Source organism: Mustelus asterias, chromosome 3 (assembly GCF_964213995.1).
Source record: "Mustelus asterias chromosome 3, sMusAst1.hap1.1, whole genome shotgun sequence".
In the NCBI taxonomy this organism is placed as follows: domain Eukaryota; kingdom Metazoa; phylum Chordata; class Chondrichthyes; order Carcharhiniformes; family Triakidae; genus Mustelus; species Mustelus asterias.
The window spans coordinates 73075964-73102865 of record NC_135803.1 but is presented as its reverse complement, the minus strand read 5'-3'; the positions used below and the strand labels follow the sequence as shown (position 1 = coordinate 73102865).

Genomic DNA, 26902 nt, shown 5'->3' with positions numbered 1-26902 from the left:
CACCCTCTGTGTGAAGAAACTGCCCCTCTGGACCCTTGTGTATCTCTCCCCTCTCACAAACCTATGCCCTCTAGTTTTAGACTCCCCTACCTTTGGGAAAAGATATTGACTAGCTGATCTATGCCCCTCGTTATTTTATAGTCCTCTATAAGATCACCCCTCAGCCTCATACACTACAGAGAAAAAAGTCCCAGTCTATCCAGCCTCATAACTCAATCCATCAAGTCCCGGTAGCATCCTAGTAAATCTTTTCTGCACTCTTTCTAGTTTAATAATATCCTTTCTATAATAGGGTGACCAGAATTGCGCACTATTCCAAGTGTGGCCGTACCAATGTCTTGTACAACTTCAACAAGATGTTCCAACTACTGTATTCAATGTTCTGACCAATGAAACCAAGCATGCCGAATGCCTTCTTCACCACCCTGTCCACTTGTGACTCCACTTTCAAGGAGCTATGAACCTGTACCCCCTAGATCTCTTTGTTTTATAACTCTCCCCAACACCCTACCATTAACTGAGTCTTGAGTGTATTGGCTGTCAAGAACATGAGGGTGAGATGGACAAAATTCGACCTAACCAAAGTTCAATACAAGATTAACATCTACTTTTGAATTCCCTGTCTAAATGAATCTCCGTGCTTGGTTTGCTCTTTATGATTATTATTAACCTGGTGACATTTGTGAATGTGTACTCCCTGCATCCCCCGATTCTCTTGATCTAAGCTCTTCTAGTCAAGCAGGAGGCAGCCTTTTGACAAAAATGCGGTACCTTGTGCCTCTATATTGATGGCAAAAGAAAACAAACTTGTAGTCGCACTATCCCTTTAAGGGGAGATCAAGCTTGATTTTGTTATTGCTGCTCACATTTTTTTATGATTAATACCGGTTTCAGCTAAAGTACATCATTAAAAAAAAAGTTTTCTTTCCCCCTTCCCATCTTCCCCACAATATGCTAATGTGGGGCAGTTTCACAGTTGGGGAAACAACTGTCAATAGATCATCCTACAATCCAGGCAGCAGAGCCAAAGCTGACCCTGGTCATTACTGCCGCACATATTGGACCTTCCAGTAGGGAGCTCAGTGCAGCAGCAAGGGGAACCTTCGCTCGGGATCGGAACGTTTATCTAGGGAACGGCTGGTTGGAGAGTCCGAATTACCGACGGACACAGACAACTGAGGCGGAGGATGAAAAGGGTGACACAGCAGGTGAGGCTAAGGGGAGGTGGAGAGGGTAAAGGATGAGGAGGAAGGGAGAGGGATGAATAAGGAGGTGGGAGACTGAGGGAGTGTTGAGGTCGAGAGGGAGCAGAGCGACACTGAAGGTGCTGATTCCATTCTAAAGAAATAGAATTGTGACACAAATGGTGATTCCGGGAGCCTGTGTGAGTGCGATAGTCTGTAGAAGATTATCAAGTAAGAAGTCTCACAACACCAGGTTAAAGTCCAACAGGTTTATTTGGTAGCAAATACCATAAGCTTTCGGAGCGCTGCTCCTTCGTCAGATGGAGTGGAAATGTGCTCTCAAACAGGGCACAGAGACACAGAAATCAAGTTGCAGAATACTAATTAGAATGCGAATCCCTACAACCAGCCAGGTCTTAAAGGTACAGACAATGTGGGTGGAGGGAGCATCAAACACAGGTTAAAGAGATGTGTATTGTCTCCAGACAGAACAGCTAGTGAGATTCTGCAAGTCCAGGAGGCAAGCTGTGGGGGTTACTGATAATGTGACATAAATCCAACATCCCGGTTTAGGCCGTCCTCGTGTGCGGAACTTGGCTATCAGTTTCTGCTCAGCGACTCTGCACTGTCGTGTGTCGTGAAGGCCGCCTTGGAGAACGCTTACCTGAAGATCCAAGGCTGAATGCCCGTGACTGCTGAAGTGCTCCCCCACAGGAAGAGAACAGTCTTGCCTGGTGATTGTCGAGCGGTGTTCATTCATCCGTTGTCATAGTGTCTGCATGGTTTCCCCAATGTACCATGCCTCGGGACATCTTTTCCTGCAGCGTATCAGGTAGACAACGTTGGCCGAGTTGCAAGAGTAGGTACCGTGTACCTGGTAGATGGTGTTCTCATGTGAGATGATGGCATCCATGTCGATGATCCGGCACGTCTTGCAGAGGTTGCTGTGGCAGGGTTGTGTGGTGTCGTGGTCACTGTTCTCCTGAAGGCTGGGTAGTTTGCTGCGGACAATGGTTTGTTTGAGGTTGCGTGGTTGTTTGAAGGCAAGAAGTGGGGGTGTGGGGATGGCCTTGGCGAGATGTTCGTCTTCATCAATGACATGTTGAAGGCTCCAGAGGAGATGCCGTAGCTTCTCCGCTCCGGGGAAGTACTGGACGACGAAGGGTACTCTGTCCACCGTGTCCCGTGTTTGTCTTCTGAGGAGGTCGGTGCGGTTTTTCGCTGTGGTGCGTCGGAACTGTTGATCGATGAGGATCTCATAAGAACAGGATATGGCGCTCGACTCATCGATCAACAGTTCCGACGCACCACAGCGAAAAACCGCACCGACCTCCTCAGAAGACAAACACGGGACACGGTGGACAGAGTACCCTTCGTCGTCCAGTACTTCCCCGGAGCGGAGAAGCTACGGCATCTCCTCCGGAGCCTTCAACATGTCATTGATGAAGACGAACATCTCGCCAAGGCCATCCCCACACCCCACTTCTTGCCTTCAAACAACCACGCAACCTCAAACAAACCATTGTCCGCAGCAAACTACCCAGCCTTCAGGAGAACAATGACCACGACACCACACAACCCTACCACAGCAACCTCTGCAAGACGTGCCGGATCATCGACACGGATGCCATCATCTCACGTGAGAACACCATCTACCAGGTACACGGTACCTACTCTTGCAACTCAGCCAACGTTGTCTACCTGATACACTGCAGGAAAGGATGTCCCGAGGCATGGTACATTGGGGAAACCATGCAGACGCTACGACAACGGATGAATGAACACCACTCGACAATCACCAGGCAAGACTGTTCTCTTCCTGTGGGGGAGCACTTCAGCAGTCACGGGCATTCAGCCTTGGATCTTCAGGTAAGCGTTCTCCAAGGCGGCCTTCACGACACACGACAGCGCAGAGTCGCTGAGCAGAAACTGATAGCCAAGTTCCGCACACATGAGGACGGCCTAAACCGGGATGTTGGATTTATGTCACATTATCAGTAACCCCCACAGCTTGCCCCCTGGACTTGCAGAATCTCACTAGCTGTTCTGTCTGGAGACAATACACATCTCTTTGACCTGTGTTTGATGCTCCCTCCACCCACATTGTCTGTACCTTTAAGACCTGGCTGGCTGTAGGGATTCGCATTCTAATTAGTATTTTGTAACTTGATTTCTGTGTCTGTGCACTGTTTGAGGGCACACTTCCACTCCATCTGACGAAGGAGCAGCGCTCTGAAAGCTTATGGTATTTGCTACCAAATAAACCTGTTGGACTTTAACCTGGTGTTGTGAGACTTCTTACTGTGTTCACCCCAGTCCAACGCCGGCATCTCCACATGAAGATTATCAATACATGGGGGTGGTATTTAATAAATACTTTGGACTGATCTTCAGTAAAAGAGGAAGTGAATCCTATGGTGCTTAATAATGAGATGATTGATATTGTGATAAGATAATTGGAATGCAGTCAGCCCTGAATGTAACCTGCTGGGTCTGTCCACTGCCTCAAGAGGGTTTAATATAGGGCATGGTGAAATTTGAAAGGTTTTGGGCTCCATGTCCAGTCTGTGCTGCACGTGGACTATTTCCCTTCTTTCCTCACCCTGGTCCATGTTATATTTCAGGCTGTGCTCTTACACTGTCATCTCCAGAGGATCCAGCCCCCTGTCAGCTATTGGCAGCTTCCCTCTACACAAAAATACAACGCTCAAAATGCAGGATCTTGGAGATACATCTCTTGTGGGTTCTCTACAGCCAGGACTCTCAGTCAGTCTGAGAAAACTTCACCAGACTCCCTTTCAGCTCCAAAGATCAAATCTGACTTTCTGGAAGCTCTTCGCCAAACTGCTGCGAAATATTTTGGAAAGTCAGACATTGATGCCTCTGGGTTTGAGAGTGTGGCCGAATCCATCCTGAAGCTGGGATTCAGCCAGGTTCAGATGAAGCAGCTGCTCGCTTTGAATCCCAGTATTGCTGTACAGCCGCCACAAAAGAGTCTCCCTACACTTTACATGCTCAACCTCCTTGGCCTAAACCAAACCAGCATCATCAAGGTCCTGGAAAACTGTCCAGAACTGTTTGGAGTGAAGGAGCATCAACTTCAGTCGCGCATTGACAACCTGCAGAAGCATGGTCTGGGAGAAGGTAAAGTAATGGTTATTGCCTGTTTCATTTGCAGACCTGTTTTGATTGAGTACATTCAATGCAGAAAGAATACATCATATGGAGATGGTAACCTGCATTTACAGCAGAATGGTGAGGGTCACTTTTTCCGTGTCTTATCTTGCTGTCCATTCTACGCTGGTTTCACTTTATCATAACCCATTGCTATCTGTTGCCTCTGGGGCATTGAACTTCTCTAGCTGTCTGAGGAGGGCTTCTATACGCCAGCGTTCTTTTGTTAATGAGAGATTAATGGAACAAAACAAAATAATGGATTAGTGATTGTCTTGCCTGTGTGTGACATTGCCTGGAATAACACTATTTGCGTAGCACTTACAGCACTGAAACAGGTCATTTCTACAAGCTTCCTTCTGCCCTTCCTCCTGGAGCCCCTTTATTCTATATCGCAAGGGGGATAGAATATAAAAGCAGAGATGTCTTGCTGCATATGTACAGGGCATTGGTGAGGCCGCAGCTGGAATACTGTGTGCAGTATTGGTCCCCTTATTTGCGGAAGGATATATTGGCCTTGGAGGGAGTGCAGAGAAGGTTCACCAGGTTGATACCAGAGATGAGGGGTGTTGATTATGAGGAGACACTGAGCAGATTGGGTTTGTATTCGTTGGAATTTAGAAGGCTGGGGGGGATCTTATAGAGACCTATAAGATAATGAAGGGGCTGGATAGGGTAGAGATGGAGAGATTCTTTCCACTTAGAAAGGAAACTAGAACTAGAGGGCACAGCCTCAAAATAAAGGGGGGTCAGTTTAGGACAGAGTTGAGGAGGAACTTCTTCTCTCAGAGGGTGGTGAATCTCTGGAATTCTCTGCCCACTGAAGTGGTGGAGGCTACCTCGTTGAATATGTTTAAATCACGGATAGATGGATTCCTGATCGGTAAGGGAATTAGGGGTTATAGGGATCAGGCGGGTAAGTGGAACTGATCCACTTCAGATCAGCCGTGATCTTATTGAATGGCGGGGCAGGCTCGAGGGGCTAGATGGCCTACTCCTGCTCCTATTTCTTATGTTCTTATTCCTTTCTCCCTCATGTTTACCCAGCTTCCTCTGTAATGTATCAGTGCTATTTTCCTCAACCACTCCGTGGTATTGAGTTCCATATTCTAACCACTCTCTGATAACAAAATCTCTCCTTGCTTCATTATTAGCCTCATTAGTAACCACTGTACATTTAAGCCCCTGCTTATGATCTCTCACACAAATGGAAACATCTCTGTCTATCCCTTATTGTACTTTTTCATGATTTTAGAGATCTCTATCAGGTCTCCCCTCAGTGTTCTCTTTTTTTTAGAGAAAAGACCTCCAATACCTATCTTTCCTGATAAGTGTAACTTCTCATTTGTGCATCTCTACCTTTAGGTGATTTGTGCACATGGACCCCTAGATTCATCTACTTCTCTATCCCATTTAGACACTTATTTTCCAAAGAGTATCAAGATTGTGGCATTGAAATTGACCCGACACATACAAAACCCCATTTTTCTGCCTCCAAAGTCATCATGTTTTACATATACTTGGTGTATGGCCATACCCTTACTTCTCAGCCATGGCATACTATACTCGCATTAGCAATTTTGTCTCAATTCTTTGGACCTCCAAATGTTTGTTTTACTTTTTGGCACTTTATAACTGGCTGCAAGAGATCAAGCAGACAATACTGGTTGTGTTGGGAAGGTGCACATGACACATTCACTCTTTGCCTTGGAGGTTGATGACATTTTGAAATGGTGACCACCCCCACACCCATGCTGGCTGTTCACCTTTATAGTGGGCGTAAAAGTCAGGTCCCATTTTTGCAGGGATTTATTTGAGGCTTCAAAGATCTACTTATTTGCTGACATCTATAGTATGTGGCCTACATGAGGTGGATTTTAAGAAGCGCCTTAAAGGAGGAAAGCAATGTAAAGGCACAGTGGTGTAGGGAAGGAATTCCAAACGTGGGGCCCAGGTGGAGCGATTATAATTGGGAATACACAAGAGGCCAGAATTTGAGGAGTGTTGATATCTCAGTGGGTTGTGGGACTCAATGACATTGGACGATACGAGGGCTGGACCCTAGAAGGATTGAAAACAAGGATGAGAAATTTTAAAATCAAGACATTGCTTGACTGGGAGCCAGTGTAGGTCAGCAAATACTGGGGTAATGGGGGAACGGGACTTGCTGTGGAACCTTACGTTTATGAGAGTAGAATGAGGGAGACCAGCCAGGAATGCATTGGAATAGTCAAGAGAGGTAACAAAGGCACAAATGAGAGTTTCAGCAGCAGATGAGCTGAAATAGGCAGAGTTCATAGAAATCATAGAAACCCTACAGTGCAGAAGGAGGCCATTCGGCCCATCGAGTCTGCACCGACCACAATCCCACCCAGGCCCTGCCCCCACATATTTACCCACTAATCCCTCTAACCTACGCATCTCAGGACTCTAAGGGGCAATTTTTAACCTGGCCAATCAACCTAACCCGCACATCTTTGGACTGGTGATGGGAATAGGTAGCCTTAGCAATGGTGTGAATATGAAGTCAGCAGCTCATTTCAGGGTCAGTTGTGACATCAAAGCTGCAAATAGACTGATTTAATCTCAGGATGTTCTCAGGGAGAAGGATAGACTTGGTAGCTAAGGAGTCCAGTCCTCCTCTCCATTAATGATACTCGTCCAATTGGGTGTCATCTGTAAATTTCAAAATTATGCTTCTGATACCCGAGTCATTTTGTAGCCAGTTTGCTGTCCATTCTGCTCCATTTCCCCTGAACTAGTATGTTCTGACTTTAGTCACAAGTCTACTATGCAATTCCTTATCAAAGGCATTTCAAAAGCCAAATATATATAGTTTGTAATATTTATTTTTATGGAATATAGACCTCGCTGGCTAGGCCAGCATTTATTGCCCATTCCTAATTCAATCTGTGCATTGTGCAGGTGAGTTGCCATCTTGAACTGCTGCAGTCCCTGTTGTGTAGGAACACCCGCAGTGCTTTTAGGGAGGGAGTTCCAGGATTTTGACCCAGCGACGGTGATTTCTACTGCATCCTTATCTGCCCTTTCTATAGCTTCAAAGAATTCTGTTAAGTTAGCCAATTTTGATATGCGTTGAGTGATGATGCATTGCATTAGAGTGTAGAAATACATTCTGTAGTGGAACACACTGCAGGCCATGGCGAAGATTCTCATTGTGCATTTCCTTTCCTCTAGGCAGTCTGCAAAGTGTCTTGCTGCAGTCCCCACAGATCCTGAATCTTTCTGCAAAGCAGGTGAATAACACAGTGCGCTTCTTCAAAGACAAGTGTATCTTCACAGGCCAGCAGGTCACAACAATCCTCCGGACTTCACCCAATGTCCTTTTTGAGAAATCAGAAGAATTGGAATATAAGTTCCAGGTAACGGACACATCCTTGTAAAGCTCTCTTGTGTTGGACCATCCCGCTCTATTTATGCATTCTGTTGCCCTGTTCTCCCTGATTAGTTATATAATAAATCATTCTGATGGAGAATCCTTTACATTATATAGATTTCAAACTTGGTGTTTGTGAAAAGTTGTACTTTCACCAGAAAATGTTTAATGGGAGAAGCTAAAAACTCTTTAAAAATCTTGCTGTAGCATCTGGGATTCAATCCTTCATATCTTACTTTATTACAAGTAACATTTAAAAGACATTAATCTTGATTGTTGCAATCATTAGCCGGAATTTTACTGCCCCGTCCACCACGGAATCAGAGCGGGTGAGGGACAGACAATGGAAATGTTCGTTGATCTTGGGCAGGATTTTCCAGTCTTGGGTCGAGCAAGGCTGTAAAATTCCACCATAATTATATTTTGTGGATTTTTTAAAAATCTTCCGTTTTTAGGACAGCTGCCTGGTCAGATAAATATTAACAATAGCTATGCACAGATTGGAGCGGAGGGATCTCTCCTGGTGTCTTTGTCAACATTCCTCCCTCAACTAACACCACCAAAACAAAGTTTCACATATATGTAATTAATTCATTTCATTGCTCTCTATTGCATTTTATTGAGAAAATACTTTCGCACACAATAACTGGACAATGTAATTCTTTCTATATCTAGCCCTTTGACAAGTTTGAGGTGGGAGAGGGTGCTACACAAATTTCACATTTTTTTTAGGTTGAAAATTATTCTTAAGAATAATTCAGGAATAGAAAAACAAAATATTACTTAAATGTAGAGGGATCTGGGTGTCCTTGTATATGAATCACAAAAAGTTAACAGGTAGATACAGCAAATAATTCAAAGACAAATGGAATGTTGATGCTTATTGCAAAGGGGGTAAGAGTGTAAAAGTAGAGGTCTTGCTACATTTCTGCAGGGTGTTGTTGAGACCACACCTGCAGTAGTGTGTAGTTTTGGTCTCCTTACCCAAGGAAGGCATAATTGCATGGTAAGCTGCTCAGAGAATGTTCACAAGGCTGATTCTGGGGATGAAAGGATGTCTTATGAGAAAAGGTTGACCAGATTGGGCCTGCACCCATTGTAGTTTTAAAGAATGAGAAGTAATCTTATTGAAGAATCTTATAAGATTCTGAGGGACTTGACAGGATTGATGCTGCAAGGATGTTTCCTCTTGTGGGAGAAACTGGAATGAGAGGGCACTGTTTCAGAGTAAGAGAGCAATTAGGAAGAATTTCTTCCATCAGAGGGTTGTTAATCTTTGGAATTCTCTTCCATGGAGACAGGCAGGGAGAGAAGTCATTGAATATACTCGAGAAAGGCTGAGTTAGATAGATTTTTATTGACAAGAGCCACAACCTAATCAGCCATGAACTTGCTGAATGACAGGGAAGTCTCAAGGTGCTGAATGGCCGCCTTCTGTTCCAATTTCTTATGATTTTATTAATATTTCCATTATTTATACCAGACATTTATTTTTCCAAATTACAAAATCCATCCAAATTTTATCATTGCACGTAAATATTCCTCAACTAAGATCATGACCAGCTCTTGGGCAAGTGGGTAAATAGGACAATCTCTAACGTAATAGCCTTTCTGAGATTGACATACTTTCTCTCTTCACCTTTCATCGGCTTGCTGAGGAATCAGCTACTAATGCGCATAAATGCATCAACAGAAAACAACAAAGAGAATGAGATAATATTTTTAAATAGAGAAGGTTTTGAGGACAGTTAAAAAGAGATCTTTCAGTGAGTTAGCACCTGTGCAATGAGCCAGGTGCCATTGTTCTGTTGTGTGAAATTCTGTGCCACAGCAGGATGTGCTTTTCTGAAGTACATGTGCACTTGTGATATTGTGGCTGGAGCAGCATCCTGCGAGTAACGACTTTAATTCCTAGTATTAATTATATATGAAAATACTTTTACAGAGCAGTGGATAGTGAATGGATGTTGAGGTTTTAAAGAGGGGAGGGAGGTGGCAAGGTGCAGGTTTTACAGGAATATCAAAAGAAAGGAACAGCCCTTGATGGAACAGATGGAGGGATGTTGGGAAAAAAGCTGACCTCAAAGGCAACCAATATGACAGAATTCTGGGCTATGTACATATAATGAGAGATGCTGGAAAAGGGATAAAGATACTTGATTCATGGTACTGATATTGTTCTCCTTTATCACAAAATTCCATCTTCCCCCTTCCAAAAATGTATGACTTCTACCAGATGGTCATAGATATTGGCACTTACTATGAACCCATATTTTTGCTGCTACATTAATTTTGCCTTCCATATTTCCCCACAGTATGCCTACTTCCGAATGGGAATGAAACAATCAAAAATAACAAATTCAGGATTATTCCGTGTGTCACTAGAAGAACTGAAGCAGCGTCACATCTTCTTGGAGCGGCTCGGACTATACCAGACTCCAGACAAGAAGGGACAGACTCAGATTGTGAACCCGAAACTGAAGGACATACTCACCACCAGCGAAAACTATTTCCTGACTAACGTGGCCAAGTCATCCTGGGAAGAGTTTGACATCTTTAAGAAGCTGCTGAATCGTGAGGAGATTGAGAAAGAAGAAGTTGAATCCTCAGAATGGGAAGATGAAGAAGAATCTGAGGAGGAGTAGAGCAGTGACAGGGATGAGGGACCATTTCAGGGACAGTGATAAAGGGTTATCTTCTAGTGATGAAATTGGGTATTGCTACTGGGGTTTTGAGGTAACCAGTTTAAAACTCTCTAGTGAAAAAAAACAAGCACTATTCATTCTTTTTTTGAAAAAGCATACTGTTCTCTGACAGGCTTTATACACCAAGCCGGTTTCAACCAGTGTTTTTAGAAATGACTATAAATAAATGATAGAAAGAATTTATTGGTCATTAAATCAACATAGTTGGGCAAGTAATAAAAATGAAAAAAGGGTTTAGCTCTAAATGCTGAGCTGTCTTCACAGATACTGACTGGCCTCAGTATTTTTACTACTTTATTTGGAAGGAAAGGCCCCGCACCAGTGAATTACTGATTGAAATTGGCTATTAAAATTACCAGCTAATTCTCAGTGGATTTCTAAAACTTATCAAAGTTGTGTGTGTTGCATATTATTCTCTACATTTCAGAACAAAGGATCAAACTACAATTTGAAGCAAGATCTTTGCTGCAGCTAAGCACCGCCATCAATTTCCTAGTGGGAAAAACTGCAGGAACAATCCCACCTTAAGTGAGCAGCAGCAAAGCAAGCCATGTTACGAGAGAACCACCGAGTCACTAAAGTGAATGCATCCTATTAATATAATTAAACACCATGAAGATCAGAAATCCAGACAAGGGAGTTTGTGAAATAACGGACAGTGATTAGCAACAATATTTGAATGGAAATTTAGAAAAATAAGGTTTGGTTGTACACTGCATGCTGAGTCAAGTCACAGGTTCAAGTTCCACTCCAGGCTTTGAGAACTAGGTTTGTACTCCATGCAGTAGTACTGTTTTTGGAAGTCAGGCTGTTTCTCTGATGAATCTGCACAAGTCAATAGAAAGATCTTATGCTAGTCTTGTCTGGAAAGACAATATATTCTTCTCTCGGTCAACATCACCAATAGCCATTCAGTCCTCTCAACCAATGTTGGTAGGACCTTGTATCCTACTGTCTGCCATATTTAATAAAACAATTAATATAGTATTCTGGGCTTTATTAACGGGTATAGCGTACAAGAATAAGGAGACTATGCTGAATTTGTACAAGGCACTAATTAGACCTCAACTGAAATATTGTGTACAGTTCTGGGCACCACAGTACAGGATGTGAATTGCATTGAAGAGAGTACATAGGTTTGCAAGAATGATTCCAGGGATGAGAAACTTAATGTATGAGGAGGGGTTGCGACTGTTCTCCTTGGAGAGAAGGTGGCTAAGAGGAGATTTGATAAAGATATTTAAAATCATGAGGGGATGGAGTAGATAGAAACTGTTCCCACTCAAAAATAGATCAAGAACGAGAAGGCACAAATTTAAAGTGATTTGCAAAAGAAGCAAATATGATGCGAGGAAAAAACTTTCACGCAACAAGTGGTTAGAGTCTGGAATGCACTGCCTGGAAGTGTGGTGAAGGCAGGTTCAATCAGGGTATTCAAGGGGGCATTAGATGATTACTTAAATAGAAACAATGTGTTGGGGTATGGGGAAATGGCAGAGGAATGGTACTAAGTCATGATGCTCATTTGGAGAGCTGGTGGCTTCCTGCGGCATAACAATTGTGATATTTGCCTACAGAGCACTGACTGCAGTTGAAGGAATTGTGAATTAATTTGATATTAATGTAAGCACACAGTTTCCTCATCAGCTTTACCTGGATAAGGAATACATCTGCAGGCTTGTGATATAGCGATGTAGAGTTCGGAATATGTTTGAAGTAAATTGAGGCTACTAAAGGTGACCACAACGCTGACAAATGAGGAAAAGACGTTAATACAATTATAGTTTTAAAAGCAGTTTTTTTTCAAAATAAGCTTTACTGTTCACACAGTACAAAATACAAAAATATGCAATTTGAGTAAAGGACAAAGAGGTATAAAGTTTAAGTACTCCATGCTGGCACTTAGAATCTTTATGAAATATGTAATAGATTATAGTTTATATAACTTTGATGCCACATAACCCCAACAGATGTTTGGCAAGAAGAGGATAATGGTTAAAACAGCTTTTGCCAGACAAGTTAGACACATTTGAGTAGTGATAAGAACCATTTAGTATCCTTATGTGGTGGTAACTTCACATTGTTTTTGGGGCCTCTAGGCTTACTAAAGGATGGAAGTGATAATTCACAATGATTTATCCTGGTCAGGATCTGTTAAGCTGCCATTCCTAGTCCCTATGTCTTTGGAAGCTGTATTCATTGCTGTGATGTTTCAGAAAGAGGCGATGGATTTCTCCTCCCTCACATCATGGGTAATTACATTCACCCTGTTGCAAATGAGAAAGTAGTATCCAGAATGGCTGTCACAAACTCACGTCAATCAGTGACTTGCCTCCACATAGGCAGGATTCAAGGAGAGCATAGTTAATCTTTCACAAGACAGAAGGGGCCAGATGAACAAAATTAGTCACATTGAGCCAGAAAATGTGAGTCAAACCCAATAGCAGCTGCTGTTCCATTGTCTGTTTTACAAATACATGCTACCTGGTTAGTTTTATAGATGTATTTAACAAAAGTATGTGTGATAGTTTCCATGACATGATGTAGATAGTTCATGATCTACTAGGAAACATCACCATCTTTCATGGCAGGCTGAAGTTCTAAGAGACCCCACAAACTTGAACTGAGCTTTTTAAATCCACAGGAATTTGCAATAGCAGATCAAACAGAAGTTGGATTAGCGTCCTGTTTTGAATGGAAATGTTGGTCAGCATATCCTGCACATTCCCAAGAGGTGGCCATGTATAGCACATTTCTGTTTATCTCATTGTTTCTAACATGGAAATATAACACAACTCAGAAGTGAAATATTGTGTTCAGAGTATACTCCCAACATACAAAGAATCTTTCTATCTCAATACCATGTATCATAAACAAGGTTGCAATAGTCCCATCTTCAGCATTAGTCATGAGATTGTTGTGTTCACAACTAAAGAAAAGATGAACATTTATTTCCTTGGATAAATATGTAGTGCAAAGTTTCATAATCTGTTAGCCGAGTTGCTTTTGTTTAATTGTCAGATACTAAATTAGTGTCACATTTGTGCACAGAATATATTAATTTAAAATAAATGTATCCATTAATTTATTCCCAAATTCAATGCTTCAGTGGCAACTTTATGGTCATCTGGGACAAAGTGATGTTGACTGTATTGGTCACGTGGACCTGGGATCAATCCTCTATTTACATCTATTAAAAGTTATAACAAGAAATCAGTCACAAATGGATAAATTAATTCAATAGGTTTGTGAGTTATTTAACTAGAAGCATTTAGTTCCCCAGTAACTGTAAACCTTGAGAAGTGCATTTTATAGCTGCAAGTGACACTAATAAAATGCGAATCAAATAGAACTGTGCAGGATATAGATTGTTGCAAAATTACAAGTTTTGGTACATGTGAGTATTGCTGAAAGCACGCACTTTTAGGGATTGGCATGGATCTGTGAAGTACTCAGGAAATCGAAGGTACAGCACGGTACCACGTAGGACCTCAACGAACTGACTTCACCTCAGCTTCTCAATCTCAGATGAACTCAGTTCTTTAACTGCAAGGGTGATGTCACTTCAGGGATGTCACTTGCTACAAGTTCTGGCCCAACTCTATACAGGAGGTACTGCAAAAGAAACTTTATGGATTGTGAATCATGCAGAGTATGGACCAACCACAGCTGAGGGCCATATAGCATCAACAATGAGGAATTGTCTGGTTATTGCGTCAATGCAGATACCAAGCAGTCATTCACATGGCCTATATTAAACATAAAAAGGCTCCAGATGACAAAAAACACTTCACGCAGGGCACTGCAAGCCAAAATAAAGGGCTGAACTCAAATCTAACTAAAAGATCTTTGAAATAATTTTATCAGTGAATACTGATGACAATTTCTTCGTTCTCACTATTTACAGAGTGAAAATATTGGTGGGGTTAGAGATAAGGACAGGTTCTGGTGCTCAGCACCCTTAACATTTAAAAAACAGTTTGAAGATTCTTATGCAGGAGTGTTCTGTGTAATAGTAACATGTAATGTTACTGAAATGTAATAGAACTATAAAGTGTCAGTACAGGAGTGTTAAATTTTAAAATATTACAAATATGCTCACAACCATTGTGCATCTACTAAATAACATGGTTAACAGCATATTCAGTAATCGGCTGCTTCAGTCTGAGATCACTTTAGGGTGCTATCAGTAACTATTTATTTCTGCAATAAGGCACTTTCAGGGAGATCAGGCTTTCATAACTACAGCTAATGTACGTTAGTCTCCATGTCAGACAGCTAATAACAAGTAAAACATGAGCTCTCGAATAAAACAGTAAATTGGAAGGAAAATCTTCATGGATTTTTGCAATCAAGATCTGCAATATTAAAATTCCCATAAACTGAAGGTTCAGACCATCATGCATCACTTTGAATGAATCAAGTGATTATCTGAGGACAGCAGCCTGTCTTCCTGTGACACACGAATATAATTGAAGTGTTAATAAACCACTCACTCTTCATTCAAGGTCATGAGCACACTGCAATGCGTGACCATGCCTACGATGGGTGACTGTGGTCGTTGCATGTTCCTATTGCTGACACACAGCTTCTTGAATAGGATATTTTTGAGTATTAACTTTATACAGTGGGTAGGCTGGTTTCCTGGGGTGAGTGAGTCCTGTGCAATCTTAAGGGACGGGCAGGCAGCATAGCTGCTGGGTTAAGTTCTGTATTTTGTCAGGCACACTGCAAACTGACCCTGGACTAGATCCATTCAGAGAACTAATTCCCTCACCTCCACCCATCTCCAATGGTGGTCTCTGTTCCTAGCAGCAGCTCCATTGCTTCTCATTGCCTTCACACCACAGCAACTTACAATGTGTGATTACACAAGCTTTAATGGAAAATTTCCAGAATACATCAGACTGACTATAGAAACCCTTGCGGATTAAATCCAAGGTCCCTGAACTCAACAGCAACCCTAATCTGAAGGCCGTTGGACTTCAGCGGGGGATTTGCATTGCCTGGCCTATGCTGAATTAAGGAGTTGCGATGGGGGTGAACATATGACTGCCTGAATATCCCTGGGCAAGAGAAGGTTTTCAAGTTGCTTGTCAGTCAAAGTACACATAAGGGAGTTATTTTAGACTCTGCCTAAAGGCCATTTTATTTGCTGGTACTTGGAGTCTAGGCTCAACAATGAAGGATAGCTTGGGCAGAGTGTGGGCTGCCTCAAGAATCATACCTAAGCAAGACTGCTGCCTTCAGATTAAAAGCATTGAGAAGTTCGGCTGTCCCCACAGCATGGTGCCAATGTTGATGGAATTGCAGCACATGACTAGGCTCACAGGAGCACAGCAAATCCTCACTGATCCCACAGCACATTATTCAACTTGCAGGGTTGCAGCAGGTCTCACTGACCTCCACAACACTATATGCACCTTACAGGATAAAAATAAAATGAATTAGGAAAAAGAAACTTAGTGAGTGCCGCTACCCTGTAATCAGTTTGCAGCACAAGACCTCAGTCCTGGCTAAGCAGGTATTCCAGGAGGTCAGATTGGAGCTCTGCAGACGATGGAAGTGTTTCATGATCTGTGTTCTCTTCATCACGCCCATATGGCTCACAACATCCATGTTCACCCCAGAGGCGATCCGCACAGTGATCCTTATCAGCACAAACTTCATTCTCACTGCCTTCAAACTTCAGAGAAGGAATGAATCCCCCGCTGTTCTCTCCAGCCACAGCAGAGCAGCTTCTAGACAGTCCTGTTTGCAAAATATAACAAAGGATATTTGGTTATTATTGAGCACATAGTACCCCCATCCCTGATCTTGTTGCAATTACATACATGAAGCACATAAGATGAGTGGGTTCCTCAAGTAGATACTTCATGCTTCATAAAGTGATAGATGTCAGTGCTTCGGAAAGGAACAACCATTTTCTACTTTGCCACTCAATGCCAGAGTCTTTTCGAAATGTTGAATTTGCGTAAAAACTGGATTCCCACTGGTTTTTTTTCAAGCAGGATTTTCAAAATGAATCACCCACACTCTGTGCATCACAGAGACCCCTAGCATGAAACAGAAATCGGGGAGGGGCGGGGGGGGGAGCTATTCCCACTCGAGAGTCCACGCGTTGAGCGTGCCACTGCGCATGCTGATCTGTCAGAGCGGAGATCAGCACATGTGCAGTAGCCTGCACTGCTGGCCTCCTAATCACTGCCAGTCATGCGATCCCACAGCACTGCCCCTCCGACTCCCATCAACCCCCCCCCCCCCCCCCGACGCATCCGGGCCAGCCCTCTTCCCTCCCCCCTCCCCTTCCTCCCCCACCGGCCCATCTTTATCTCCCTGCCCCCCTCCACCCCCCAGATAGCGAGCCCCCATCGCTGTCCAGCCTCCCTCTGTCACTGATCCAGACTGCAGAATGGCAGCTGGACTCTCCCTCCCCCCTACCCCCCTCGCCCAATCGACCCTTGAGGCCCTGCTCCATTAGGCCCTGCCAACCCTGGCCCCCATCCCCTTGGCACTCCCAATGCCCAGTGGGCAGTGCCAAGCCCCCACCCCCCCACCCTGAGCTCCTGGAGAGCCTCCATAGTCTCCCTTCACTTCAACGGGATCGGGTCACCAGCTCCCTATTAGTGGGGAGTTGTTGTAAACACCAGCTGAGTGAAACACTCCTGGTGGGGGAGGGGGGGCAGGGGGAGAATGCTAGTGGACCCCGAGACTTCAGTCCCAGGCCTGCTAATCACATTTAAATGAAGATTTAAATATGGAGGTCAGCTCCATATTGATTTCTGACGGGGAGTTGATGACACTGCAAATGTGGCAGTCAGACACACGTGGAGACAATGGTGTGCTGCAGGAAACCCACAACATGGTACCCTGGCCCACTGCACTGCTCTGGGAACGCCCAGTGAGCAGACAAACTACAAGGAATAACTAGAAATGAAGTAATGATCCCACATCAGAATAATTAAAAGAGATTGCATGGCATGATCCAGAACTATACAATTAGCTTTAATTAGCCTCAGTATTTCTGGGTGATGGGGGGGGGGGGGGGGTAGTATAGAATTCTTAGTATGAGGCCCTTCATTTTAGTTTTACTATAATAAGTAGACTAGGTTAAGGTAATGTTAAAGTGCCTTATAGTGAGAATTCACAACGTGCCTGGAACAAAATATGCAAAGGTATTATAAACTGCAACGGCAATATAAACTGTATAACAGCAAATTAACCAAGTATTATAAGCTTAAACTGTATTTTCAATAGATATGTATTGCGCACCTTGGACAACTTCGTTCTGAATGCAGCGTGATGGGAAACACAGTTACCGGAATGGACGTGGGTTAGGTTTCTTAGATAAAGGGGGAGGAACCTACAGGGGCAATGAGCTAATGATCTCCTATTCCTGTTGACAGGTGGAACACTATCGGCTAAGGTAATAATGTGTAATATTGTAATTGGACCCTAGTCTGATTGACGAGGCTGGGAGGGATATTGAAATATTCAGAATAATATAACAATTTTACAATTGCGAGATTAGCTCAGAGAGGACAGTCAGCCCCATTGACTCCCTCCTGATGCATGCATTAGCAAATAAATTCCTCTTCATTCTTTAACTATACACTGTCTTTCGTAGTCTATGTATTAGTTGAATGAGGTCAACTAAATACAGGGCATCCCAGTGGGACACCTCAGAAAATTCCTCTTACACTGGGCTTCTTTGGAATAGAGAGGAAAAAAAGAAAAAAACCAGCCAGAATTATTTCCAGTGCCTCCTCCAGGTTTGGAGTACATCCAGGCATGGTGTTCTCCGTGAGAACACCATCCACCAGGTACACAGTACATACTCTTGCAACTCGGCCAACATTGTCTACCTGATACGCTGCAGGAAAGGATGTCCCGAGGCATGGTACATTGGGGAGACCATGCAGACGCTACGACAACGGATGAATGAACACCGCTCGACAATCACCAGGCAACAGTGTTCTCTTCCTGTTGGGGAACACTTCAGCGGTCACGGGCATTCGGCCTCTGATCTTCGGGTAAGCGTTCTCCAAGGCGGCCTTCATGACACACGACAACGCAGAGTCGCTGAGCAGAAACTGATAGCCAAGTTCCGCACACATGAGGACGGCCTCAACCGGGATCTTGGGTTCATGTCACACTATCTGTAACCCCCACGACTTGTCTGGGCTTGCAAAATCTCACTAACTGTCCTGTCTGGAGACAATACGCATCTCTTTAATCTGTGCTTAATGCTCTCTCCACTCACATTGTCTGTACCTTTGAGACTTGATTACCTGTAAAGACTCGCATTCCAACCATTATTTTGTAAGTTGAGTTTGTGTCTTTATATGCCCTGTTTGTGAACAGAACTCCCCTTCACCGGACGAAGGAGCAGCGCTCCAAAAGCTAGTGGCTTTTGCTACCAAATAAACCTGTTGGACTTTAACCTGGTGTTGTGAGACCTCTTACTGTGTTTACCCCAGTCCAACGCCGGCATCTCCACATCACTGAACCACATTAAGCATAGCTTCTTCACTATCGGGCTACATAGCAGTTCTCAACCTTTTCCTTGCTGGAGAGAAAGTCTGCTTGTTGAACTGTTCCAACTTGTTTGTCTTGTTTTTCACTATGGTGGACAAACTTGATGGCAGAATCTCCCAGTCTTTGGCTCTTCACACGATTTTCCACTTCATCGCTTTTCCAATGGCAACACTTCTAACTTTCCTCACAGATTTTGCCGGTCATATACTCTGCAAGTCACTTCACAGAGAAATCTAAACACACTTCTGTCCAACCACTTCACTCTGATTGATTGGTCAGTGCGCTCAAATTACCCATTTCCCCAGCCAGCGCGAAACAGAAGTTCGACTAATCCGGATTGAGCATTGCAGAATTTTGTCTAACCACTGATATTTTTTTAATATAGTTTTCGCTATTCTGCCAGCAGGAATAATTGATAACTTTGACTCAAACAGAATTTCATGTCACCCAAGCTTGACTCATTGAGATTCCACTACTGTTTCTGGATAACCAGGGAAAATGTAGTAAACTTCTAAAGTAAACAATAAGGTATAAAGAACAAAATACTAGAGAAGATTCGGAATCGGTTGTCAAGGTGGTGCTATTGAGACCAGGCTGCTGAATTTATTTAAAATCCAAAAGATAATGTTAATATTCTGAGAGAATAAAATCTTCATTTTCCCCTGATTTTAGTTCCAGTCAGATCTGCTCCTTTAACCCAAAAGTAAGGTGGCACTTAGAAATATAAAGAATAGGATAAGGAGTAGGCCATTTGAGTCTGCTCCGCCATTCATTGCTCAATTCCCAGCTGTATGAAAAGGACACAAGTCCCATACTCACTTCCTTTGCTGGAGTACACCTCCTCCCAGGTGTAGAGCGCCAGGTTGACTGGTTGCGTCACCCACTGGTTCTTCATTAATTCCTCTAGACTTAGACGCTGGTGAGGATCAGGCTGCAGCATACAGGACACCAGGTGCATAAATTCTGCGGAAGAGAGAAAAAAAGGGAAGAGTTCAGCAGCCCTAAATACCTGAGCATTTGCATCCATGAGTTAGATTCATATTTGACTCCATGCATATTTGTCATTCTTTATTATTTACTGATTGACCACTTGTGGCTTTGCTCAGAGAAAGTATTGCATTTTGTGCTGTCAGGAAGCAGAGGCAGTTGTAAGTAATCTATGTTTGTATTGTTGGATATTAGAAATTAGGTTTAGATTTGAGTTTAATTTGGTGTTTTTGTGCAAGGATAAAACTCTTGTTAGATTAATGTTAAACCAAGGTGTTTGCATGTATGGGGGTTTTGGTTTCAGTTCAAACTATGTCTGTATTGTGCTTAGAGAGTTAATGAAGTGAAAGGTAGACAAGATTCGAGAAAAATGAGCTGTTGCTTAGCAACCAGGGACGCCTTTAGGCTCTTTGAGTTTAGTTTTAGCAGATGCAGCTAGAAGGCTAAAGAGGGAGCAGCTCTCTCAGCCTTCCACCAGATGCATGACAAAGGAGCTGCAAAAAGCAGACTTCCCAAAAGGAACACCAGAAAATAAAGGGCAACTAGTTATGGAAACTGGAGAATGAAGAGACATTTCCAGGAAAACTGAAATAAAAAGGAAAACAGGAATTGGAACAGGATACTGTTCATTGAAATTAAAGTACAACTGAAATGTTCAGACTTGGTGGAGTTAGTTAGTGAAAAGGCAGTGATAACTAAAGCATTCTGAAGGTTGGTGGTATTTTACTCTAGTTTATGAAGTGATAAGTGAAGCAACTGTGAAGCCATTAGTGGCTGTTTCAGAGTTTGTGGCACATTGCTACTCAAGACAAAGGAATACAGAAAGGTGAGTTGTAAAACTTGGAGCTGGTTCCTTGCTGAAACCAGCTGTGGGAAACCAGTGTTTGTAAGGAGATTCTAAAGCGTGTCTTTTTGAGAGAGGAGTTTGAAAACACTCGTGGTGACAATCATCTGGGCGGAATTTGAGGAGAAATCCACAGAATAACAACACAGTAAAATCTATTTCAGAGTCAGGTGTTGTCTGACCAGTTATCCCTTTGGGTTACAGGGATTGTGTATTTACCAGGAACATTAACATAAGATATATCGTGTAACCTGTATTATCTTTAAAATCTGTGTACATTTGTGAAGATAAGTGGGAGTGAAAGAGCACTGTATTATAATCAAACTTTTCATGTTTAATAAACTTTTTTCTGTTGTTAAAAACTGATGGAAACTCCTGTGATTCTGTTCCTCTATATTTTCCTGTTCGTGTACCCAACAGACGCTGGAGTATGGTGACAAGAGGATTTTCACAGTAACTTCATTGCAGTGTTAATGTAAGCCTACTTGTGACACTAATAAATAAACTCAAAACTAATTTTCTTGAAAAAGTAAAAGTTACGGTCTATTGAGCCAGGGTTCCATTCTTGGATTTTCCCATCCAATAGTAACCCCAAGTGGGATCATAACAGTATAATTTTTACATACTTTCATTGTATAATAGATCTCCTGTAACTCCTTAGACACAGCTGGAGTTGTTTGTGCCGTTCTGGTCATTGGACTAGAGGAAAATGTGATTAAAATACAGAGTTACCGAAGAGATTTACGAGGATGTTGCCTGGACTGAATTTTAGTTATGAAAAATAATTGGATATTCTATTCCACTACTCCATGGTTCACAACATACATTTAAATGATTTCTCCAGCTAACTATATGGCTAAAAATGTGCTTTACCCATGAATCTTAAAATGACCACTCAATGCCCAGGTTTCTTCAATAAACACCGTATTAGCTTATTATAAAACCAGACTTGTCAAGTAGAAGGCTAGGTTTAACATACAGTATGAAACAGGCTCAGTCAGACTCAGTTCCTCAGGGATCAGTGCTGGGACCTTTGCTGTTTGTAATATATATATATAAATGATTTGGAGGAAAATGTAACTGGTTTGATTAGTAAGTTTGCGGACGACACAAAGGTTGGTGGATTTGCGGATAACGATCGGGGCCATCAGAGGATACACCAGGATATAGATCAGTTGGAGACTTGGGCAGAGAGATGGCAGATGGCGTTTAATCCGGACAAATGTGAGGTAATGCATTTTGGAAGGTCTAATACAGATAATACAGTAAATGGCAGAACCCTTAAGAGTACTGATAGGCAAAGGGATCTGGTGTACAGGTACACAGGTCACTGAAAGTGGCAATGCAGGTGGAGAAGGTAGTCAAGAAGGCATACGGCATGCTTGCCTTCATCGGCCGGGACATTGAGTTTAAAAATTGGCAAGTCATGTTGCAGCTTTATAGAACCTTAGTTAGGCCACACTTGGAATATAGTGTTCAATTCTGGTCGCCACACTACCAGAAGGATGTGGAGGCTTTAAAGAGGATACAGAAAAGATTTACCAGGATGTTGCCTGGTATGGAGGGCATTAGCTATGAGGAGAGGTTGGAGAAACTTGGGTTTGTTCTCACTGGAACGATGGAGGTTGAGGGGCGACCTGATAGAAGTCTACAAGATTATGAGAGGCATGGACAGGGTGGATAGTCAGAAGCTTTTTCCCAGGGTGGAAGAGTCAATTACTAGGGGGCACAGCTTTAAGGTGCGAGGGGCAAGGTTTAAAGGAGATGTACGAGGCAGATTTTTTTACACAGAGGGTGGTGGGTGCCTGGAACTTGTTGCCGGTGGAGGTAGTGGAAGCGGATACGGTAGTGACATTTAAGGGACGTCTTGACAAATACATGAATAGGATGGGAATAGAGGGATATGGTTCCTGGAAGGGTAGGGGGTTTTAGTTAGGTCGGGCAGCATGGTCAGTGCAGGCGTGGAGGGCCGAAGGGCCTGTTCTTGTGCTGTAATTTTCTTTGTTCTTTGTGAAACATGGGAGTATACTAATTACACACACCAATAGAGGATTTCTGTCACAAGGTTTAAAAAGTCAATGGTTCAAGGGAAAAAGATAGATAATGGAGTTCTTGAAATGCTGTCGGGATTACGTGATTGGTCTCCTGGCATTGGTCTGGCAAACATCGATGACTCTTGCACTAATTTTCAGACAGACTTTGAGGAAAACTTGCAGACTCTCAATTTCAGCAGATAGAGCAACTTAGGAGCAGCTTCCATTCGCTTGCAGCTTTGTACTGAGCAAAGAGCTGTTGTCTCTTTTACACCAGTAGTTGATTCCTCTTCTTTGCCAACGCAAACCCCAAAGCAGCTTTGAAACAGTTTTCCAGGCACGGTTTCTTTCAAAGTCATAAAGCACCATGTGACCCTTTTGTAAACAATGCACCAGGGTCAAGAGGTTTCCAGCATCTTTAAAACAGCTTTAATTACTTTTTCTTGTAAAATATTGTTTTCTCCAGGAAGAGCAGCTACCAGAGTTTTTACATTAACCCTTTAAGGACAAGACCTTTATAAAAAGCACAATTTTTTCCAGAATGTTCTTAGTCCTTGATGATGAATTAAAGCATTTATAACTAGCTGGAGTGGATAGAAAGGCCTAATTCCCCTTTGCTGAGGGGTCCATAACCAACGGGCATAGATTTAGAATAAAAACAGAGGTTTAGAGGGAAATCATAGGAAAATTATTTCACCCAAAGGGAACTGGATATCCAGAACTCACTGCCTGAAAAGGTGAGGTAAGCAAAAATCCTCGTAACATTTAAAATGTACTTGGATATGCACTTGAAGTACTGTAACCTACAGGCCTTCAGACTAGGAGTTAGAAAGTGATACTAGGCTGGATGGCTACTTGTCGGCTAGTGTAGACACGATTGGCCGAATGAATCATAGAATCCTACAGTGCAGAAGGAGGCCATTCGGCCCATCGAGTCTGCATCGACCACAATCCCACCCAAGCCCTATCCCCATATCCTAACTAGTCTCCCTGACACTAAGGTGCAATTTACCATGGCTAATCCACCTAACCCGCATATCTTTAGTCTGTGGGAGGAAACCGGAGCGCCCGGAGGAAATCCATGCAGACACGGGGAGAATGTGCAAACTCCACACAGACAGTGACCCAAGCCGGGAATCGAACCTGGGTCTCTGACGCTGTGAGGCAGCAGTGCTACCCACTGTGCTACTCAAATGGCTTTGCAAATTTCTATGATTTCTAACCATAACGTTATCAATGGAAATTGTTAGGTGAGTAATTCAGCTTTTGCAGTACTCCTCAAGGCTATGGTAATGGGTAGAGCTAGAACGATGGAGAAAGAGGAAGAGAAAATAATGCAAATAAATACATTGTAGGGTTGTGAGGGGAGGAAATAAAAGACAGAGTTACAGGAGGTGAGTTTTTGCTTGTGCCAAATAGTTAGACAATCAGATGGTTGAACTAAGCAATTCCTTGCTTAATTACTAGTTCCAAAGAGTCATATTGGACTCAAAACCTAAATTCTGTTTCTATCTCCGCAGAGGCTGCTCGACCTGCTGAATCTTTCCAGCATTTTCCATCTTTATTTCAAATCTCCAGCATCTGCAGTATTTTGCTTTTATTCCTTGTTCAAGCGTTTGGCTCCTGCGAGCCGTACAGACAGAATTGACTGTTTTCAGAGTAATACTGTTCCTGTGCATTAGAAAAAGTATTTGAATTTCCACCAAATCAAAAGCAAAACACTACGGATACTGGAAATCTGAAATTAAAAGCAGAAACTGCTGGAATTGTACAGCATGTCTGGGCACATCTGTGAAAAAGAAGGGAAAGAGGGAAATAGAGAGAAGGACAGGACAGAATAGGAAGGACAGGCATCAGACATCAATATCAAATGGAGAATGGAAAATTCTGCCAGAGATTGTTAGATCTTTTTGGGCAGCGTTGTTAGAAGTTAGTGAGAAGCTGTATGGCTTTGCCAGTCACCATGAAAAGCAGCCGGTTAACACGGTCTCTTTCTCAAGATATGCTGCTTGACCTGCTGAGCAAACCCAGCATTTTCTGTTCTTTCATTTTTAAATTTTCATGACTAGGTTTGCAAAATAACATCTGTTAATGTTGAATAAGTTATGTTTGAATTATGAGCACTGGAGGAAGCCATTTGGCCCATCATGCTGGTGCTGGCTCTTTGAAGGAGCTAATTGATCAATCCTACTCTGCATTAATTAATAAAAATTTAGTTAACATGCCGTTGAGGAACTGTCAAAGCATTGTGATGAATTTCTAAGAGCAACCAAATTTCTCCATTGCCTTTCAATGGCCCTCGCAGCTGACTTGTGTCTAAGGCACTGTTTAGGTCATCAAATATGGTGAAGAGATATATGTTCTGTTCTTGGCATTTCAACTGAACCTGTCTAACTGCTGTGGCCAAACGGGCCGTCTAAAATGGCAATTTGTAAAGCACTCTGGGACAATTGGGCAAGAACTAAAACGACAGGCTGCAGCCTAAAAGACAGAGATAAACAGGCTGCAACCCAGACGTGTGAATACACAGGATATGGGTCACCTCCAGGATCAAAGAGACTTTCTGGTCACACTGGGTTGTTTACCAGACATAAGGGCACCGTGACCCCTTATTTGGGAGGGAGGTATGTGACCTATGTGCCTCCAGCACCAACAGACATGGCCGTTGGATACACACCCAGAGATCGGTGTGGCAGCACCTGATTGGACTCTTATCGATCAGGGTGATCAAGTCCTGATCGATTGATTGGCAATGGCCAAAAGGGGTATGAAACCCAACGGGGTATAAAGGGTGCTGCGCAACCAAGAATCTCTCTCTCTCTCTAACCCCACGAACGAGTACAACAACGGTGAACATCGCCAGCGACGACCAGCACAAGGAGAGCCACCACACCCGAGAAGGAAGGAAGACCAGAGCCAGAGGACCAGACCAAAGGACCAGACTACGCAGATGACTACCGAGAACAGCGCACAGATAGGTGATCAAGAAGGCAAATGGAATGTTGGGCTTTATCCCGAAGGGGATGGAGTATAAAAGCAGGGAGGTCTTGCTGCAACTGTACAGGGTACTGGTGAGGCCGCAACTAGAGTACTGTGCAATTTTGGTCCCCTTATTTGCGGAAGGATATATTGGCCTTGGAGGGGGTACATAGAAGGTTCACCAGGTTGATACCGGAGATGAGGGGGTTAGCTTATGAGAAGTGATTGAGTAGATTGGGCCTGTACTCGTTGGAGTTTAGAAGGCTGAGGGGAGATCTTATAGAGACATACAAGATAATGAAGGGGCTAGACAGGGTAGAGGCAGAGAGATTCTTTCCACTTAGAAAGGAAACAAGAACTAGAGGACACAGCCTCAAAATAAGGGGGAGTCAGTTTAGGACAGAGTTGAGGAGGAACTTCTTCTCTCAGAGGGTAGTGAATCTCTGGAATTCTCTGCCCATTGAAGCAGTGAGGCTACCTCGTTAAATGTGTTTAAGTCACAGGTAGGTAGATTTCTGATCAATAAGGGAATTAAGGGTTATGGGGAGCGGGCAGGTAAGTGGAACTAAACCACTATCAGATCAGCCATGATATTATTGAATGGCGGGGCAGGCTCGAGGGGCTAGATGGCCTACTCCTGCTCCTATTTCTTATGTTCTTATGTATAAAGGCCAATATCTGCTTGGGTACTTGCCAGTCACGCATGTCAAGGTCACGCATGTCAAAGTTAAGTCAAGGTCTCGTATTGGACTTGAACTTCAGTATTTTCCTGTAAGATAACTTATCGTTGGTTGGGTGGGTGATTATTGATTGTGTGGGTTTAAATAAATATTGGTTGTACTAATAAGACATCTACTCGTAGTTATTTGTCCACCTTATAAGGTTAAAACAGACAGATAAGAGGCAACACTGCAAACACTTTATCAATGGTTCCTTGACCATTTCAGAAATCGTACTGACTCTGTAACAGCAAATCCTAGTCAAGATGTTGCAATAAGTGGTTCAAAAGGATACTGGCAAAGATTATGTTGGCAATGGAGAGGAGAAAGTTCCCTCTATGA

The 26902-nt window shown here is 43.0% G+C and overlaps 2 protein-coding genes across 3 annotated transcripts in view; one reads left to right on the top strand and one right to left on the bottom strand.

Annotated features, from left to right (window-relative positions):
• Positions 1-1173: 1173 nt before the first annotated feature.
• mterf4 (mitochondrial transcription termination factor 4) lies at positions 1174-11878 on the top strand. 2 transcript variants are annotated; one of them, XM_078209201.1, is made up of 4 exons: positions 1174-1208; positions 3809-4328; positions 7557-7741; positions 10071-11878. In XM_078209201.1, the coding sequence occupies exons 1-4, from the start codon at positions 1188-1190 to the stop codon at positions 10398-10400; spliced, it is 1056 nt and encodes a 351-aa protein (XP_078065327.1). In that variant the 5' UTR covers positions 1174-1187; the 3' UTR covers positions 10401-11878. The 2 variants fall into 2 exon arrangements, with proteins under 2 accessions (XP_078065327.1, XP_078065328.1); XM_078209202.1 differs by having other exon boundaries at positions 1176-1208; positions 3836-4328.
• Positions 11879-12264: 386 nt separating this feature from the next.
• pask (PAS domain containing serine/threonine kinase) overlaps positions 12265-26902 on the bottom strand; it is a 55145-nt gene continuing 40507 nt past the window's right edge. Inside the window, exons 18-19 of the mRNA XM_078210125.1 lie at positions 19818-19961; positions 12265-16211 (exon numbers count right to left, since the gene is read on the bottom strand). Of these exons, the coding sequence (XP_078066251.1) occupies positions 15967-16211; positions 19818-19961 (389 nt within the window). The 3' untranslated portion in view covers positions 12265-15966. The remainder of the gene's footprint in view (positions 16212-19817; positions 19962-26902) is intronic.